This window comes from Panicum virgatum, chromosome 5K (genome assembly GCF_016808335.1).
Source record: "Panicum virgatum strain AP13 chromosome 5K, P.virgatum_v5, whole genome shotgun sequence".
Classification (NCBI taxonomy): Eukaryota; Viridiplantae; Streptophyta; class Magnoliopsida; order Poales; family Poaceae; genus Panicum; species Panicum virgatum.
This window is the reverse complement of record NC_053140.1, coordinates 2407648-2428014: the sequence shown is the minus strand read 5'-3', so window position 1 is coordinate 2428014 and position 20367 is coordinate 2407648. Positions and strand designations below refer to the sequence as shown.

General features: G+C 44.3%; 3 protein-coding genes across 3 annotated transcripts; all 3 read right to left on the bottom strand.

Moving 5' to 3' along the window:
* Positions 1-534: 534 nt before the first annotated feature.
* Positions 535-7851, bottom strand: LOC120705628. The gene is made up of 11 exons (XM_039990075.1): positions 7695-7851; positions 5802-5924; positions 5249-5376; positions 4918-5098; positions 4703-4803; positions 4248-4331; positions 4090-4138; positions 3917-4008; positions 2754-2871; positions 2516-2592; positions 535-2424 (listed from the first exon to the last, which is right to left on the bottom strand). The coding sequence occupies exons 2-11, from the start codon at positions 5892-5894 to the stop codon at positions 789-791; spliced, it is 2559 nt and encodes an 852-aa protein (XP_039846009.1). The 5' UTR covers positions 5895-5924; positions 7695-7851; the 3' UTR covers positions 535-788.
* An 8883-nt stretch (positions 7852-16734) lies between these two features.
* LOC120709416 lies at positions 16735-17732 on the bottom strand. Its single transcript, XM_039995048.1, has 3 exons — positions 17257-17732; positions 17032-17160; positions 16735-16956 (listed from the first exon to the last, which is right to left on the bottom strand). The coding sequence occupies exons 1-3, from the start codon at positions 17548-17550 to the stop codon at positions 16735-16737; spliced, it is 645 nt and encodes a 214-aa protein (XP_039850982.1). The 5' UTR covers positions 17551-17732.
* LOC120710417 lies at positions 17697-20096 on the bottom strand. The gene is made up of 2 exons (XM_039996107.1): positions 19997-20096; positions 17697-19904 (listed from the first exon to the last, which is right to left on the bottom strand). Exon 2 carries the CDS (start codon positions 19873-19875, stop codon positions 18397-18399), a length of 1479 nt encoding a protein of 492 aa, XP_039852041.1. The 5' UTR covers positions 19876-19904; positions 19997-20096; the 3' UTR covers positions 17697-18396.
* Positions 20097-20367: the final 271 nt, after the last annotated feature.

The following is a 20367-nucleotide window of genomic DNA, read 5'->3' as shown; positions in this document are numbered from 1 at the left end:
ACAATGAACGGCACCGCAACAGCAGACAGTGGTGAACTGTTGGTGCCTTTGTTTATGGGTAATAGCTACAGCCTGCTAGATGGCTTTGCGCGGTTGCAGAGGCCGAGGCCGGAGATGTTTTCTTTTTTCTAAAAAAAAAAAGCTACAGCCTGGTAGTGGAGAATGGAGATGATTGTTCCGCAATGCCTCCTTTTCAGGGTGCTCCTCACCATTCCCTCGAATGGAAGAACAGCCATACAGTTGCCTGGCTGTTTGCCTGCTCTCTGTGCAAGCAACTGACTGCTAAAAGGAGCCCTGGCCAGGTTGACCAACCAAAAGAATCTAAAAGGCAAGCGTCACTTTACTTTATAGCCAAGGAGTTTGCAGCAACCTTCGCGCGGGGGGGGGGGGGGGGGGGGGGGGGGGGGGTTCTTGCGGTCGCGAAAGCAACGGCTCACATTGTTGGTTCATGGGCGAATAGATTCCATCCAACATTGAGAATGCTGCGCTGAAAGGGGGAAATCAGAAGTAGAAATAAGAAATGCCAACACACAATGCGCGCGCACATTACACCTTGGCAATACGACCAACCAACAGTTATTTACCAAATGTTCACAGAAGGATCATCCAGCACAATCTTTACACATGAAGCTCCATGTTTGATCTTTACAAGCTTTAGCACAAACACGAAGCATTCCCGACGCAATAGTCGCCATCATCCACCATCTTGACACCTAGGTTAGAAGGTATGCATATCACTTTTACATGACTGTTGTTAGGTTCTGGAGAGCGGACCTCTCGCCCTGGCACTAGAACAGGGTGTACATGGGGTAAGAGATGTCGATCTTTGGGCCATTCATTCCAGAATCTGCGTTTCCATTAGTGCAGCTATCACGAGGGGTCGACATTGTTGGCTGCTGGAGCAATGTGCCCGCCATACCACCTCCCATGACTGATTTTGTCCCCTGGCAAAATGCATCATACCCCCCAGTGGACATGTAGCTACCGGTGGTTCCCGAATACTGAAGCTTATGATGTGGAGGATAAGGCGACAAGCGAGGGTGATTCAACCAACCAGAGAAGAAGGTACCTTGAAGCTGCCCGTGTCTCTGGTTTATATCAGTTGAACCGAGTCGTGAAGAGGTGCTCACATTTAGATTTTTTGTGACATCTCCATCATCTTTCAGGCAATCTGTAGCCCAGCTAGGGAGGTCTTGTTGATCTGTAATACCACACGAATCCTTTACCAGGGCATCAGATGCGGGGCATATCCCAGAGCAAGCAGGGGAGCTCACATATACAGATGATTTGCCTGAATCAGAAGAGTGATGAGACTTCTCAAATCCAGGAGGACAAGCCTGTCTCTTTCTTTCTTTCCTATCTGGTGCTGCTGTATCAGTGGATGATACTGCACTGGTTGGTCTTGATAACATAGTGCTATCTGAACAATGAGATGGAACTATATCACCTGATCGAACCATTTCCCTGTTGTAGAAGCTTTCATGGCCTCCTTGTGCTGAATCTTGTCGTGTACCATCAGTCAAATTTACATGATTATTACGAGTGCTCCGGCAGATACTTGCTCTTGCTATAACAGTATTAGAAACAGGTGCATCTTGATTTACCAGCTTCAATTGATTTTGTGATGCCAACTTGCGCTTCAAATCTGAAAGATCATTGGACCCAGCTGTAGCTTGAGATTTGGCATCAGATGTAGAAAGATTGCTGGGCACAGGTCTGCTACTCATACTCTGCACTACGGTTGATCTGTGTGATGCCGTGCACTCTGAAAGCTGCTTATGATTTCCTGGGACAAGCTTTTCAATGATATCTGGGCATCCATTCTTTTTCTCTGCTCCAGCATGAGATTTAACAGTAGCTGAAGCCTGCTGTGAAGGTTGCTCTAGGCTCTGGGTAACTAAATGACTTCTAGAACTTGTAATGCAACCGCTATGCTCATCTTTTACCACAGAAAGTTTTGTAGAACTTGAAGTGCCAGTACCAACTTCTCCTGTTGCTTTAGGCCTGCCAAGTATAGTAAAACGCCGACTTGATACAACTTGTCCTTGTGAAACTACATTAGAATACTGTGGTTTTTGCTGCGAAGTGTCAGATGTTCCATTTTCTGCTGAGGTCATTTGCTTGGAATTTGAAGTGTCATTTCCTAACTGTGAAGATGCTTCAGATTTATCGCTATTGGAGTCCAACTGCTCATTAAGGTGCACCTTTGATCCTTGTGGAACTGAAGTGCCCTCAATAGGTCTCCATGAATGCTGCATATGCTGTACTGATGTCGTACTTAAACTGTTACGCCCTCCAGGTGGTACATATTTTTTAGGTTTGGGGTCAGACAAATTTTGCTGATTACTGCGAATGCTCTCATGGTCATCTCTTCGATGAAGCGCATTTGCACTTGATGGACTGCCAGAAGAAAGGCTCGAGTCCCTGCAGCACAAAAAGAAGGGTGGCCATTAGTGAAGGACTGAAGGTTCATACACATACATCAGGATCTGGCCCTAGTAACAAAAACATTTACCGTGGAGTGGTGGCTGGTAGTAAACTAGCATTCTTGTTAGCACCATTGGGTAGTAATCCTTCAGCATTGATGCAAATCTTTGCATAAAAGGACTCAGTTAGTACGACGATGGGCAAGTAATATATGCAAACTATAAAAAAAACACATTCATTTACCTCTTTGCAGCAAAAACCATAATGTCGTATTAAAAAATAACAAGAAAAATTAATAATTAGTTCAAACTAAATTAGATTCTTACGTCTTTGGAGATTTCACTACAAGTTGTAGTTCTTGAACTGCAGTCACCTGGTGGGGGTAAAGTTCGTCCTGAGCGATGTTGGGGACCCTTGGTATCCATTCCCATCAAATGTTGCAGCCTAATCTCCAGAAAGAAACAACAGAGATGTAAAAAGAATATATGTGTTTTCAAAAAAAAAATATGTGGGTTGTTCCTATAAATAACTATATCATGTGCCCCTAAGGTGCATGGCAATCCCATCTATGTAACCTCACATCTAACAATCCAAATGAAGCATGGCGACATTGAATATAGATATGAGTTTGCACTACAACGTTCAACTAATCATGCTACATGGCCCTTTCTCTTCTATTTGTTTTGCTTTAGTTTGAGCAAGGGCCAGAACCACACGTGGGACATTCACCTTACTTTTAATGCCTGTTGCTTGTACGCATCCTTATGAAGCATAACGGTCTCATGGCACAGATGATAGGTGCCCTATTATACAAATTAATTAAGAAACAAAAAAAAGCACATCTTTAAGATATTAGAATCTTCAGATGCTCGGCAAATAAATGCCGGTTGTTCCAATTTATTTATACTGAGTATTCACTACTAAAGTACTAATCAGCAGTTCCAAGTTATTTATACCGAATATTCTCTACTAATCAGCAACAAAGACAGGTCCAACAAAGAGATTGACATATTCATCGAATGTGACGCAACAATCTAAGTTCCCAGTTGTTGAATCCAAGGGCCCAAGGTTGCCCAGCCCATAATTACTATATTAAGCCCCGCTCGCCAGCCTACCCACACCATCAGCATCAGAAACAAGCTCGGCGGGGCGTAATCGGCAAAGGCATGTCCGTGTGATATAAGGGTAGTGAGTAGTTGGAGGCTTGGAGGGAGTGGGCCCTGTGTGACAGTAGCATTCAGTGACAACACAAGCGCCTGTATTGTTGAACCAGACTATTACATTAAAACCCAAAGCGAAGGCTTGCAGAACAGGAAGAATAATTCTTGTTCTGCTCTATCTCTCTATCGATTTCCTCTATTGGTTGCTCACATCTCAGCGAGAGATCGCCTGTGGCCAGGGGTTGTCAACATTGTTCTCTGCTTATTCCCCATGGACAGTGATTTACATTGACTAGTACATGTCAAAATTGTAATATCCAAAAATGTACCTTGCACACACCACAGAAACATCATCTTTGGTACAAGTATCTTCTGCTGAGGCTTTATAATGCACATACGAACAGTTTGGCTTATAGCAAACCTGAGCCAAGGCACAGCCAAATATCACTATCAGAAAAGAAATAGACAGACAATTGCAGGGAACTGAATATATAATACATACCCTATTGCTTAGCCATATATGGCAATATCTTGTGACACCAAAAGTTGCTCTATATGATCAGCATATAGAGAGTTAGCCATGGCATTGCAATAAGACAAATAACAAGATGGATGGTCTTTTGCTTAAGTCGAACTGAAGTACATTTAGAGCCAACTTACTTTAAAGGTTTTCCATCCAAGACGTAGCCATTAACCGCATGTATGCATCGGACAGCCTCCTCTTCTCTTGCAAACGTAACATATCTAAAGGGATGTGAGCAAAGAATTACACAATAAATAAGCATCTGACCTCAAACATAAAACAAAGAATTAAGTTTGATAAGAGTAGCCACTGCTCAATAGAAAATGGATCCAGTAGGAACCAACAATATAATTAGGTAAAATCAGAACTGTAATCCCTTATGCAAAATCATATCCAATGTCACTATAAAAGGTGGATTGTTCATGTCACTGGAAAATGGAAGGGCATGTAAGCAAATTTGGAACGATCAGGGCACATTTTCCAAAATGTGCAATTCTGGTTTGTAGGTCTTAGCTGCAAAGATATGAAGAATGATGCCTACATAATAGCGATCATATTACCGATCTGAACTTTCTATATTCAAATGACTTACACACGGCCAGAGTCAGGAATCTGTTGGTTAGCTCCAATGTTATCGATGATAATGTTTTCTATTTTCCCATACTGTCCAAGGAAATTCTTCTGTCTCAGCAACTGCGTGAATAGCATACGGTTAGCATTTATCTCATATTCATCAAAAGATCTTACAGGGAGGGAAGAATCATGATCATAGACTCGTAGTGTTCACACTCTCAGTGCAAAGCTTACCTTCTCGCTGGCGAACTCATTCGGCATACCAACAATATAAACAAGCTTCCGCTGAATCACACGGACATTATTTGGATCTTTTGGTTCTGACTGTCCCAACTGACTTTTTGCAGACGTTTGCTTATGAGACTTGGTTTGTTCTTTTTGATAATTTGCCTTATCAGTACAAAGTTCCTTTAAACTGGAATTGGGGAAAAGAACGAAGAGAAAATTAAAGTAAATCAACTATTGTATTATTTTAAAATAAGAAGTTTGATACATTAGAATTTTGAGATTTGAAAATGGTCATAAGGTGATGAATAAGAATGAATTTTAGAGATAAAGCACATGCATTTGGTTCCTGGCGCTTGTCTCCAGGATCCTATCCTTGTTATAGACAGAACGGCATCCAGGGCACCTCCCACCAGATTCATCTTTCTGGTCCATATTCATTATTCGATGCCAACACCACAGACATATCTACAAAGAAAATGATATATTATAAATGTGCCAACTTAACACATAAAGCTCGCAAAAAGAGTCATTATTTGAGCTGTGCATATTTTACCAAACAGTCATTTAATTAAACATACGATATTGGATCATGAAGGTAGAAATGCAACAAGCATTTAATTCATTTCAGTCAACAGTTAGTGTTATCTAAAATAGGATGCTACAGATACAAGTACAGCTGGTGTTTAAACTATTATTGTTGAATCCTGAAACATACTGCACCAGTACTGTTTACTAAACATGAGCATGATAGTTTTATGATTGCTGAGAAGAGTCCTAACAATCAGAAGGTATTAGAAATATCCAAATATAAAGAATGAAGGCAAGCAGAAAAGAATAAAAAATAAAAATTGATTCCACATCAAAAAGGTACTCAAGACATGGATATTCACCTCATATCCACATTTACATGGCTTCAGTTGTTTATCTGTCAAATCCATCATCTCCAAGCAAAGTGGACATCTGTCATTAGTGGTGGCGCTCATGGTGACTCCACCCTTAAAGAAGCAAGAAAACTGAAAAAGGAAGAAGAGTTATCTTACCAGAAAATACCACAATATCAAAATGTACAGTTTCAGAACATTATTAATCTAAATAATGGCATCACAAAAAATGCATCAACCACTTCATTGTTACAGCATCATCGGCTTTCTTTAAGGTATGGGAAAACGCATTGTTAAGCCAGCATAAACTTATATTCAAATATACTTTACTGGTCAGTGTTTGAAAATACACAATATCAAATAACGAGAACCTTAAGTGTAAATTTAATAACCATGTACGATCCCCTAGAAAAAGTATGATTTAAAGTATTGAAATTTAAACAAAGGATACGATAACACAGCTTTTATGTGGACTAATTATTAGAGCCAGGCATGAGTTCCATATGGCTTAAACTTCCAGTTCCACCAAGAAGTACTCCTTTTCCATCCATAATGGTGTCAAAACATCCAATGAGTAAGTTTTCTATACAAATTGGCACATTCCATAAGTGAAAGCCCAGGAGCCATACTAGTTATGAACAGCTTGATATCGCCAGGTAGGCAAATGGTTGCAGTTATTCACCTATTGCTTGCTTGAACAACGCATTAAATGTTTTGTTCTAAGGAAAAATAATTAGTCTGGAATGGCGAAAGTTGAGTTGTTGCACTGTTAGAACTAACACGTCACTTTGTCTAGACTTGACGTAATCATTGTCATGGTAAGGAAAAATCTATCTCTACACAATTTTTCATCAACAAATTAAAGAAACAAATTGTACGTGTAGAAAACAGGACTCCCATTACACATCATCTAGATATTTGTTGATTTGGCTATTAATGGCAGAGCAACTTTCCTGATTTCATTTTCCTGAACTCGAGAAGCCTGAAGGAACGATGCACCAGGAACATCATCATCATGCACATGGGTACATATCATAGTGCGAATGCGCCTGTATGCAGTACTTTCCCTCTATCGGTATCTCCTCTGCAGCTCATTAAGTTCCAGAACTTTGCAAGCTGCACTGACAAAACTGCAGCATGCTGATCTCTTCCTAACAATTTAGGGGTCCACATGCAAATCCTAGACTTCGAGAGGGGCATGCAGCAAAAGTAAACCTATGATGGAGCTTTAAAATCTATGCTCTCTTTCCTGATCGATCAGAATGCAAGTTCGAGGACAAAAACCAACTAATCTCGCACTTTATAAATTAATTACTCTTTGATAATCCAAGTCAAAGCCTATAGTAAAGAGGAAGAGCACAGCGAATTCCTGACCATTCCCACTAAAACCCCACTCTAAAATACAAAACCCCCATAGAATCGAGGAATGTTTTTTCCCCGCGATGCATCAGATTGCTGGTAGAGCAAAACAGTAGCGGATTAACTCCAGGCGCGTCTAAATACGCAGTGTTGTGCAACCCAAAACCGACCCCCGTACTAGCCCCAACAGTCAACAAGTTACCAAAAATCGCCGCCAAAAACATCCAACATTTCACCGCAACCAAACCCCAGGAATGATCGCAGGCAACCGCCGCTTTCACCATCAAAGCATGCCCTAACCAACCGGGGGGGAAAACCCCCCCAACAAATTTTCACCGAAACCCCCGCCCAAAACAAAGCCCAAGAGCAATCCACCACCGGGCAATGCTGGAGAGCAGCACGCCCGCGGCCAAAACGCATCAAAACACCTGAGAAATCGCGGCCGAATGCCCCCCAGAACCCCACATTGCCAGCATCGGAAAGCCCTAGAGCGAGGCGAATGGGGGTTTGCGATCGGAGATTGGAGCGGGTGGGGGAACTCACGTCGCGGGGAGCGGAGGCGATCGGAGTCGCGGGCCGCCTCGGGATTAGGGTTTCGAGCTCCCCCCGTCGTCTCCCTCCAGAGACTCTCTTCCCGTCTCTCTCTCCTCCGCCGCGCCCCCCTTCGCAGCTGTCGCCTAAAAACTGAGAAGAGCTTTCGTGTGCAGGCCCCCTTTTTGTTTTTTTTTTTTTTGTCTCGGGGCCACCCAAACCCAAACGAGTCTTCAATTTTCCTGAAGTCCAAAGAGAAGCGAGGGTCTTTAATAATTGGCACCACGACTCGCGCGCGGACCCACACCCGGCAAGACACGCGGCGCCCCCCGTCCTCACGCCGACACGTGGGCCTGTAGGTCGCGTGGGGTCAAGCGCTCGGTGACTCCGGGTGGAACCGCGCGGGGCGCGCCGGTGCGGCCCGTCAGGTCTTTTCTTGTTCTGCCTCTGACGCGGCCGCGTACTTTTGGGCGACGTGCATTTCTTCATGCCATACTCGCGCGGACGTGGGCCCGGATCCTGGCGGGACCACATGTCGGCCGGAGGGGCGCCCGGGGCCACGGAGGTAGCTTGTCGTTTCCAGGGCGCATCCGTATATCCGCTCGGGATGACTGGATGAGACCCACACGCAAGCGCTTGGAGTTACCATCCACTGGAAACCGGGCCCAGAAGCTCGCGCGCGCCACCTGTCAGTGAGTGGGCGGCGGACCGGCGGTGGGGTGGACGCGACCGGGAGGGGTCAGTGGGCAGCTGTCTTCCATTGATGGCAGGGGATAGCGCAGCGCGTGGTGGGGTGGGGGGTTGGAGAAAGTGACTGCGAGCCGTGTGCGGTCGCAGCCGCGGCGGCATCCCTTGGTGTGGGCCCCCTATCGGGGTTTTGGACTGGGTTTAATACGGGCCCGCGCACAGTGGGTTGATGGGGGGGGGGGGGGGGGGATTTGCACTTTGATCGCAGGCTTTGCAGCCTTTCAGGGAGCACGGGACCATCTCCTTCATCTTCTCTTCCAACAGATTGCGTTAGAAGAGCACTAGAGCAGGCTCTCAGACTGTTCCTCTGTTTTCTACAACGGCATCTCCTGCAATGCAGTTCCAAGTTCCAAAACAGGATAGTGGAGTTTTTCTCCTGAGAAGTCAGGATTTGTATAGATTGGTTGGCAGATATTTGTTCACATGGCATCTCTATTGTTAGTTCAAATGTCTTAAAGAGAGGAGGACGACAAATGTCACAGGCACAATCACTGTCAGCAAATAGTTTGTTTAGAGGGTGATGGGGACATGCGGCACGCATTGGAGAAATCCGTTTTAGCATGAAAGAAAAAGATGCATGCTCCAACTTAAAAGACTGGACCAATCAATGATATATATAACAAGAAATAAAGGGCAACCTATAGCACGGAGTACTCCCTGTATTTTTTATTTACAAGTCGTATTAGGTTTGCTCTAATTCAAACTTGGCAAATAACATTTGCAATACTAAATTTACTTCATTGAATTCAGCATAAAGTATGGGTTGATAGCGCATACGTTCGATAGTATAGTTATTACTTTATTTTTCTATAAACTTGATCAAAGTTAAAAAAAGATTAACTTATATGATAAAGAGTTGGCGTGTACACTAGTACTCGTTTCATTTGTCCAAATTTTAACTCTCTGGTTGCATGGTCGGTCGGACACAATAACTGGTCCAACTTAAGACTGGCTGGTTTTTAACCGATTATCTGTTTTGCAAATCACCATTCATAGATTCTGTGTGCGTTTCCCAACTACTAGTAAGATGCCTGTGCTAACGCCACGGTAAATTTCAGACGTACACCAAACAACACATGATCCATAGTCCAAACTGAGAATAGATGTTTCACACAAAGGACAAAGTTATTATATTGATTACACAAACACATCAATAGAGTACATTTTCCTTCCATTTGAATGTTCATATTGAGATGGTCACCAGCTGTGACAGCATCAAGCAATGCCTCTCCAACATCGGCCTTTCCTGGTTCCCCCTCTATTAAGCAAAAGTATATGTTAGTAAAACATTTTTTTCAATTCAAATGGGGAAAGCCAGCGTGCTTATGTGTATGTTGCTCAACCTCAGTTGCAACCAACATTTGAACTGATTTTAAATTGTGGTCCACCTCTGTGACAACATCGACAACATTGTTATTTCCTTCCTCTCCCTGTCACAAAAAGTTATTTTTAGTTTATTGAAATGTAAAGCTGTAATAAAAAAATATTAGAATAAGAAAGCTTACATGGTTCTTGTTGCACATCATTTTTAGCTGAGACTTCAACCGAATTATTTGTTTCTTGCCCGGTTCCACCCAGCATATCAATAATTTTGAAATCGTGGTCAGTACCTATAGCAACATCAAGCAAGGTGTCCCCAACATCCGACATTCCTAGTTCCCCCTCTATTAAAGAAAAGAATGTGAGTAAAACAATTTTTTTTGTGAGCAAGTGCAGTAAATAAAATGGTTGTCCCATACTAATTGTATAGCAGAAAAACCTAATGCCAAAACAAATTCCAAAATCAACATTATGACTATTACTAATCAAACAATAAAAAATGATTTACCCGCATAATACTTAGTTTCAAAAGATTTAGATTCATTATTACAGCAGGAACACACAACTAAAGTGAACAATATTTTTCTTAGCCAAAGAGAGCTATATTATTCCGTATTCAACAATGTCATTACATGAGACACAAAACTTGGAAACAATACTCAGTCTTTGACAGGACCTAATGACAAAACTCATGAGTTCATTTTGGATCAAAGAACTTTATTTTGCATGCTCATTGTACTTGCTTCATGTGTCATCGATGCCATCAGGAGCGAGCAGGTTGTACTTTCACATGTCAAAAAGAAAAACTCACAAGCTGTTAGACTCAAGCATGCTGCAGCTTCCGCCGAATCCCTTCCAAGCATGCCGCAGCTTCTGATGATCATTAAATCAGAATATTGGATCAATGGTATTTTCACTCATGTTCTAAACATTGCAAAACACCGATTTCAAATCAGCTCCACCTTGAATCATCACTCAATATTGTGGCACAGATGTTAATTGAATATGATTCATTATTCAATAAAACGTCAGTGTGGAGACCACCTACAGGGCAAAGATGTTAATGGAATATTATCATTAGGTATTTCATCGAATGGCTGGAGGGCATGCCTGGAATCCAGTCAATCTGGAGGCTCTGTGACGAACTGGAGAAGCAGCCGGCTGCTCTGCTCCGACGGCCATTTATTCCTGCTCCATCCTGGGTTCAGTTAATAGTTGCCAGTCAAAGAGGAGCTGGAGAATGTATCCTACGTTCAGTTAGACCATGTCCAACGGCCGACTGACATGGAGATCAAAGCTCATAATTATGTAGGACTCACTTAACAAGTAATTTACCATTTCTTTTCTTCTCCATGCACACCCTCTCTCTCTCTATCCTCTCCATAGCTCCAGGGCCGGCTCTAAGATTTCAAGGGCCCCCGAGTGAACCCGACTTTATGGGCCCTTTAGACTAAATATTTTTTATTTTGTAATACTATACAGAAGATAATAGTACTAATGATGTATATATAATTTTTTAAGAACAATGGTTACAGTACAAACTAAAAAAATGGAAAATAAAACGAGTATAATTACCTTAAATAATAAATAAGCTCCATAACTCGATCAATAATAATGCTTTATTCCTTCGCAAAAAAACTCATTCGGGCATTTTTTGATGTAATATCATTAAAAATAATATCAAGATCAATGTTGTCAAGGTATCCTTCTCAATACTGCACCTACCTAAGCCATTCAATCTTTGTTATAACCTCAAATAATTTTTTCGTTGCTTCAAATATCTAACATTGCTAATAAATAAAATAAAGATTGAAATAGAATTACCATGCAGCGGCCAGCGGAGGTAGAGACGCAGGTGCCCAGGCGGCAGGTGCACGTGCCCAGGCAGCACGGGCTGCAGGGGCGGCAGGCCAGCAACGGCGCCATCGCGCAGACTTTCATAGTTTCATCTGGCGTCTAATTAATCTCCTCCATCTCGTCCGGCGTCTGCCCATAGTCTCCTCTCTTGCGGGGCAGGCGGCGTGCGATCCATGTGGGGGACTCGGAGGCGGAGCGTCTAGTTTCAGCAAGCAGCCCTTTTCTTTCCTGCGACTTGGGCTTTTGTTTTTGACCAAACATCATGGTCTGCAGCCTACTAGTACTAGACTACTAGGTACTGAAAATTTTGGGCCCCCTTCCTCCCTGGGCCCCCGGCCGTCGCCTCCGCCGCATGGCCCCAGAGCCGGGCCTGCATAACTCCAAGCTCTAGCCGCATGTCCACAAGAGGAGTCCATGCCACCATTTAGCAGCATTGCACCTTGACTGCACGCTACCATGAGCGAGCTATTCCATCATTAATAGATAGTGTGATTGGAGTAGTACGCATTGGCCGCCTTTTCCAAGAACTCGATGGCAGCCTCCACTGCAGCCTCTAACCCCATTCATTGCTTGTTTTGCAGCACCATATCATGATTTTTCATAGCACATAGTTGCAGTGCCATATTAGAAGTTTATAGACTCAATTCATCAAATCTTGGTACTAATTATTCAATTAGAAACTTCTAATTGTGCTTGACCGGCATAGAGGAATGGACTACTAAAATTGAGATTCAGGCATACCAAGTGATCAAAACCTGTCAATCAAATTGATCATCATTCCCAAGGTTAAAAAATAATACGACTCACATATGTCCTTAGGGCTTAGGCTAAGGATCCAACACAACACTGAAAGCATCAGAGTACTGTACTTAAACTTGTAATATGTAAATGTAGACCATAAGAATTAGTTTTAAGACAAAGCAAGAAGTATTATATAGACATCTTGTTTAGCATGCATGAGGTCACAACTCAGAGAAGCTAACTATTGTTTTATATGACAAAACAAAAATGAAGAGAGGGAATTTGTCTCACCTACTGAGCTCAGTGGTTCTTCAATTTTCCAAAGGTCTGCCCAAGGCAAATGTAAGCACTTAGCTAACATTTTGCAGGCAAAATAGCATAACCCAGGGGATATGAACCAATAAGAAAACATATGCAGAATCCCATCCTGACATACAACAATAGTTGGTCCGATTAGTTTAATCAGCAAGAAGTTACAGCTGAGCTGGAAAGTGAAAGTTTTTCTATTTTTACTAATTAAACCATGATACAATTGAACTTTATTAATTTTCTTGCAACTATACCATTGTGCAACTGCCTAAAGTATTATATGTGCAGCACAAATATCTAGACATCATGCAAGCATATGACTGGATCACGACAAGCATTCAGGCAAAAAGGTTACCAACATATGAATGCACACCTCTGACTTACCAACATATTATATGAATGGTATATTCAGGCATGAACAGATCCAACTCACTTACATATTTAGAGATTAACAAACTCACATATGAATGCACACCTCTGCAATGTTTAAGGTATGGAACTCTCACATGAAAGATATGTACATGATCATACTAAAACAACTCACCTATGTTAACAAATATATCAGTGATAATATTATATTAACAAGCCTTAAAACTCAATAAGAAACTGGTATGCTCTATATTCTCCAAGTACACATAACTTTATATCTGGCAGTCAAACTCAATCTAAAACAGGTATGCTCAGCAGCTAGGAAAATAACAATCTATTGTATATTCTCCAGTCAAAACTCAATTCATTTGTCTAGCATCAGTAGCTTTGCTTAAAATAAAAATTAGTAGGTTTGCTTGGCCTTTTATGTTTATCAGTTTTTACTTGGAATGATGTACTATTTGGATTGTAAGAAACTACAGAGCAATGGTAGATCGTACTCCATAACGTGAATGAGCATAATTGGTCAACTAAACAATAGATCAAGATGAACAATACAGATAGGAGGAAGAATACCTGATACAAACTTCAGCTTCTGTTAAGGGGAAAAGAAGTAGCAGAATACAGAGAGGAGGGAGAGATGTTGTGCTGCACCTCCGAACTACAGCAGTTATTGGTAAACAGGGAAGTCTTCAGGTCGAAGATGATGCCATCTGCTCTAGTGCGGCCACCTCCTCTTCGCTGCAGGGAAAAGGGCGAGATGCTGCTGCAGGGACAAGTAGACGTGGATTCAAGCCACGGGACAAGAAGCTTGACAGGGAGGAGATTTGAATCAGGAGATAGATCTGACGCAAGTGGTTGCGGCCCACTCAGGCTCGATAGATGCGCAGGCGCTAGGGGGCCGCCGGCCAGGGGCGCAGGCGCAAGAGAGTCGTCGGCCAGGGGCGCAGGCGCAAGAGAGCCGTCGGCCAGGGGTGCAGGCGCCACCTCCGCCGCGGGTCGACATGACCGGGGTGGAGCGGGCAGGCCGCTGACGCGGCCGGGTTGCATCCACGGGTCGATGTGCCCAAGCGCCGCTGCGCCGCCGTCCCCCAGTCCTTGAGACGCCCCGCCGCCGCTCCCAGGTCGTCCTCCCTCGCGGCGTCGCGCGGCCACCACTTCCCCTCTCCCTTGCCCCCCTGCACAGCAGCATAGAGGCGCGGCAAGGGCAGCGTGGCGCGGCTGCAGCATCAACTGGCGGCGGCCAGCGCGCAGCACACGCAGGGCCGCGGAGGCTGGCGCGGGGCGGGGCGCCGCCGAGCGGAGCGGGGCGCCGCCGAGCGGAGCGGGGCGGCGGCGCGGACAGTGCGAGCAGAGCGTCCGGCGCGGCGGGGCGCGAGGGGCCGGCGTGAGCAGAGTGGAGCGAGCTGAGCAGGCGGCGCGGGGCAGCTGGCCGCAGCCGTGTGGGGGACAGCAGCTCGGGGCCCCACCCGCCGCCGGTCCTCTTGCTGGCCGCCGGATTTGGGGGGAGAATAAAAGAGAAAAGAGAGGAGAAAAAAAAAAGAGAAAATAGAGGGGGGAATCGAACCGCGAGGGCTATGCATCGCGCGCGCTTCAAATATCAGATCCATCGCCTGAAGGATCTCGCGCTATTTATTGGGCTGTCCATTTTTTTTATTTAGCCCAGACTAGTAGTCTGATTGGACCAAGTATCTCTTTTTTAATGTTGCTTCTTTTTGAGACCCGCGCTTCTACACGGCTGTTGCATGTACATGCATGCTGCATGCACGGATGTTTATTTCTTTCTTTTTGTTTTTTCTGCTGCATGCACAGATATATATTATTTCTTTTTGTTTGGTTTTGTTACTAATTTTCTTCTATTTATTTTTACTATTCATTTGCAATGTTCCGGTAGATATTTCTTTTTATTTATTTTCTACGTTGTTTATTTTTTATTTCTTCTAATATTTTCATCCACTATTCTCTATTTTTCTATAGACTAAGACTATGATTACTATAAATATAGTGATTCTTAATGTTTTTTTCATATAATTTCTTATGATTTGCCCCCTTCCTCTATCTGATATTTTCATTTCATTCTTTTTCTTCTTATTTCAATTTTTATTTAGTTAATGTTTCTTGTTTTTTAGTTAGTTCTTTTTAACTCATTTGGTTTGAGTATATGCTTGTAATTCTTCATGTAACATTATCTATCTACACGTAACTAATTTTTTCATAAAGCCAAATTACTTGTTCCCGTTGTAGGCTAAAGAGTCAAGTCTATTTTACCCCCCTCATCTCATCTTGGCGTTTAAAATACCTCCCTCAACTCACAAACCAGACATTACTAGTACCTCTACTTGCAATACCGTTTAATTAACCCCCCCCCCCCCCCCCCGCGCCCCCTTGACCCTGTTTTCGCTGCCACCTCAGCCCGGTTGTCGCCACGTCTGCCCTGCCACGTCAGGGCGAGCCCAATACCACGCCCCGGCCCAAAACGCACGAAGGCAGTCGTCCATTCGCAGCCGCCGCCAACGTCGCCCTCTGCAGCTGACCGATTCGCCGTCGCTGCCATTCCCCCCGCCGGCAGCTCCCATCTCCGCCGCAGCCGCCGGCGGCTCCTTTCTGCGTCGCCCTTCCCCCCAGCCTTCCTTCTCCCAACGATTCGCCCTTTGCCGCTGCCCGATTCACCGTCGACGTCATTCCCCCCGCCGGCAGCTCCCATCTCCGCCGCCATCGCTGGCGGCTCCCTTCTGCGCCGCAAGGTCCCTCCTTCGCTGCCGCCAGGTTCCGCACGCCACGACGCCATGAGGGGTAGCCCAGCTCGTTCGACCGGTTCATCGAGCTCGTCATCCCGGGCTTCGTGGCCGAGGATGGACGGGGCTGCGGCACCTTCCCCGATTCCATACCGAGAGAAGCCCACAGATTACTGGCCACCGTATATGTGCCACTGCCAGCAGAAGGCAGCCCGATGGATATCCTGGAGCGATGATAACCCAGGACGTAGGTACTACAAGTGTTTAAGAGCCCGGGTAAGGATCGGTGTACAGAAAAATTTCAGCTTTTGGAGTGAAGTGTGATTTATTCTTGAGTACTCTTGGATCTCATTCTCTGTAGGTTGGTGGATGTCGTTTGTGGGATTGGGCAGAAGAATCAACAACCACTCCCTTTGTGCGAAGCTTGCTGATTGATCTGCGCGACATGGTGTGGAAGTTCAGAAGGGAGAAGGAAGAGATGGTTGCTGCAGTTGTTGATGCCAGGGAAAAGCTAGAGGAGACAAGAGCTGAAAAAGAAGCAGAGCTCCAAGCCGCCAGACTTGCAATGCAGGCCAAAGACCATGAAGTAGTTGTGCTAGGTGAAAGAGTGAATGAATTAAACAGGCAAAGGGCTATACTGTTGTATGCACTTGCTGTTTGTATTGGGCTGCTAATGTTCTGTATGTTGAAAACCAATGTACTCTGAAATTTAATGCAATGGAATGGAATGGAATGGAATGGCAGATGCTGTCATGTTTGATGAGTACACAGAGGGACATATGGCATAATTTAGAGTACTCCATAATTTAACACACATTGAAATCAAGTTCAACACATGGTCCATCACAGTTTACTAACATTGTTTAACACAAATTGAACTTCAATTTGAACACATGGTCCAACATAGGACACTAACACAGTAGGACACATCCAGTTCACTCATCAGGACACTAACACAATAGGACCCATCCAGTTTAGTCATCAGGAGACATGATAGCTGGCACCTTCCTTGCCCTTCTTGGTGTCAGTTTCTTTGGAGGTTCACGAGCTTCCACTTGGGCACTAGCAGTTCCACTAGTGACAGTTACATCCACCCTGGAACAAGCTTGAAAAGTTGGTACATTAGCTTCTAAGTGGATAGATGAAGTGCCACCTAGTTGAGTTTGAACTTTTGCCCTTGCAGTTGTTGTAGCACCCTGTTTGGAGTAACCAATGTTAGTCACAAATGTGAGTGAATCCAGCATAGAACACAGTAGTTACTGTCAACTTACACTTGTTTTGCTTCTGTTCATTCTGTTCACTGAACCATGTGACTGAGAACTAATCTCGATGTCTGTGGAAGCACCTCTCTTTCTTTTTGTTCCACTGGCTGCACTTTGCTGTGAAGTATGCACAACTACCTGCAAAATGTATCATATAGTTGAGAGTACTCTATAGTTGAAGAGGTAACAAATCTGAACGGACAACTAAAAATATCATATAGATGAAGAGATAACCATTGCATTATTAGCTGGTGGTGATGATGCTGCTGCCCTGCCTCCTTCGTGTGATGCAGTTGGTGCTTTACCTGCTGGCTGCGAGAATGGTCCGTTTCTTCTCTCACAAGTGATTGCGTTGTGCCCAAGGCCCTTGCATCTGCGACACCTCACCCTTGTGCCGGCCTTAGACATCCTCTTCTTCTTGGATGATTCCCCTGGTTCCCTCCTTCTAGATTTTTTTGGTCTGCCAGGCATCTTAACATATCCAGGTGCTTTGGGCCTCGGTTTGTCTGACAGTTGCCATGCAGACATGCCCTCTACAGGTTGAAGGCAATATTCATATGTTCTTTTGAAGTGGTCAATGGAGTAGCAATCTGCAATGTAGTCATCGAAGCAATTTGTCTTGTAGAAAATACATGATATTGCATGGCAGCAAGGCAGTCCAGTTAATTGCCAATATCTGCAGCTGCATGTTTTTTCCAATAGATTGACAACAAATCAATGTTCCCAATGCTTAACTTCATATGAATCCAGCCCATTGGCTATGGCATGACAATTTGCAGAAAGGTTGATGAATAGCTTCAATTTCTTGTAAATGTTAGGGCATATCTTTCCAGTCCACCTCTGAGCTTTCTCTCTTTGCTGCTGGATCCTAACCATCACCTTGCACCGAATTGCCTCCAACATGCTAATAATTGGAAAGAATCTGGCTTCAACAATCCACTTGTTAAAAGACTCACAAATGTTATTGTCACACGAATCACAGTTAGAACCCAATTTGAAGTAAGCTCTGCAGTAATGTTCTGGCTCTGAATTGGCCAAAGCCCTTGCACCTTCTGGTGTGTGCTTAGCCAACAATGCCTTGTTGTGATTGAATAGTGTCATGCAACTTGACTTGGCACATCTCCACCATGGTTTCTGGAAGTCTTTCTTCTTGAACTTCTTCCTCCAATTGGCATATACATGTCTAGCACAGTTCCTGTGCTCTGCTCTTGGTGCCCATTTTTCTACAGCTTTTAGTATCCCTTTTTGCTGATCAGAGATAACTACCCAACCTTCTCCATCCCCAAGTTGTATGTCTCTAAATAAAAGATCACAAAACCAGTCCCAAGACTCATTTGTTTCCTTCTCCACCACAGCCCAAGCCAATGGATACATCTAATTGTTTGCATCTCTCCCAAGTGCACATAACAACTCACCATTTGTACAGCCCTTGAAGAAACAACCATCCAAACCAATCACCTTTCTGCACCCAGCCATGAAACCTTGCTTCAATGCATGAAAGCATACATAGAACCGAGAAAACACAGCTTCTGATCCAGCATTGAAAACTTTGACTATGACAGTGCTCCCTGGATTGCTCCTCAGCAGTTCATTCTGGTAGTCATACACTCTGCCATATTCTTCCTTTGCTGACCTAAACATCTTGTCAATCACTATTGATTTAGCCCTTTTCAGCTTTGACATGCTTACATCGGCAAACATGTCTTCTTGCACAGTTGCCTTCATATGCAACAAGTTCCATTGCGGATTTGCTCTAATGATGTTTTCATACTTATTAGCTATCCTCCTTGATGTTACTAACTTGTTATCTCTTCTTGAAGGACAGTTGTGCTCATCTGTGAAGCTAGCTATTTGCCAACTATCTGTCCTTGAATTGGTGGACAGGAGACATACCCATGGGCAACTAGGCCAGTCACACTTGGCTCTAACTCTATATCCTTCATCCTTCACAAAGTTGATGACCTTCCTCTGCTGGAGAGCATACAGCCTCACTGCCTCTTTGAAATCTCTCTTGTTTGAAAACTTCGTTCCTAAACAAAACTCAGCCCTATGCCCTGTACTCTTATATCTAGGAAACTGGGAGACTTGCCTCACTGATCCCTCATCGCTACCTGACTCATAGGACTCCTCCTCCGCTTCACTACTGTCTTCATAGGGTGTTTCATCTCCGTCATCGATTCCCAATCCATCAGGACTGTTTGCCGCACCTTTACCTGAGCACACAACATCATCTAAATTAGCAATTTCTCCTGACTTACATTTCTTCTTGTACTCCTTGAATTTCTTTACAATCTGTTCAACTTCATCATCTACCTCTGAAGAACTGTTGTCACCAGGCAAATAATCACTGTCATCTGAACTAGTAACCTGCAGTACTTCTACTTGACTCATTGCACTGACATTATCCTTTGCTGATAACTCCAATTTCTTGCTCCCTGATACTTCCACCGCCCCAAATGTTGGAGACAAGCTTACTTCCTTGCTTCCAATGACCTGGACATCTGAATCGTTGCTGTTTTCATTTGCAACTTTGGTGCCACTACCATGCTCTACATAGACATCAGCAACTCCACCTTCAGTTACACACTGTGACATGTACTGGCACACACCATCGTCTAATAGTACTCTAAGCCCACTGCTCATATCCTTTCCTGGGAACAACCAGTGAAGCAAAGAGCCTTCTTCCACATTGTAGTGGTCCTTTAGGTGTCCCACTACCTCTGGCAACGACAGTTTATCTCTGTCTATGTAAGACATTGCTTCTGAACCACCTACATAATCTACCTTCGTGCCATGACTGATGAAGTGACCAAGAAAGTGGAACCGAACAGCAATGAAGTCTATCAAATCCATTTCAACAGATCCTAAATCCAGATAAAAACCTACAACCAAACATGATAGAGGAAACGATGGTTCAAACAGAGAAATCGAGACATCTAATTTCATAGAACCCTAGAAATTAGAGGTAACAAACCTGGGGAAGTATGCTATTTAGATACACAGCCGTGCATCGTTGGGAGAAGGAAGGCTGGGGGGAAGGGCAGCGCAGAAGGGAGCCGCCGGCGGCGGCGGCGGAGATGGGAGCTGCCGGCGGGGGGAATGGCAGCGACGGCGAATTGGTCAGCGACAGAGGGCGACGTTGGCGGCGGCGGCTGCGAATGGAGGACTGCCTTCGTGCGTTTTGGGCCGGGGCGTGGTATTGGGCTCGCCCTGACGTGGCAGGGCAGACGTGGCGACAACCGGGCTGAGGTGGCAGCGAAAACAGGGTCAAGGGGGCGCGGGGGGGTTAATTAAACGGTATTGCAAGCAGAGGTACCGGTAATGTCTGGTTTGTGAGTTGAGGGG

Bases quoted from the DNA above. Each gene is read 5' to 3' on its own strand.
- LOC120705628 (XM_039990075.1), bottom strand. From the start codon at position 5,894: ATGAGCGCCACCACTAATGACAGATGTCCACTTTGCTTGGAGATGATG. The intron at 5,099-5,248 runs GCATGTGCTTTA...CCCCAATTCCAG, and splicing joins ACAAGCGCCAGGAACCAAAT to TTTAAAGGAACTTTGTACTG. The intron at 4,332-4,702 runs GTAAGTCATTTG...ACATCCCTTTAG, and splicing joins ATTCCTGACTCTGGCCGTGT to ATATGTTACGTTTGCAAGAG.
- LOC120710417 (XM_039996107.1), bottom strand. From the start codon at position 19,875: ATGGATTTGATAGACTTCATTGCTGTTCGGTTCCACTTTCTTGGTCAC.
- LOC120709416 (XM_039995048.1), bottom strand. From the start codon at position 17,550: ATGTCTGCATGGCAACTGTCAGACAAACCGAGGCCCAAAGCACCTGGA. The intron at 17,161-17,256 runs GTTATCTCTTCA...TACATTTTGCAG, and splicing joins CACCAGCTAATAATGCAATG to GTAGTTGTGCATACTTCACA. The intron at 16,957-17,031 runs GTAAGTTGACAG...TACTCCAAACAG, and splicing joins TGAACAGAAGCAAAACAAGT to GGTGCTACAACAACTGCAAG.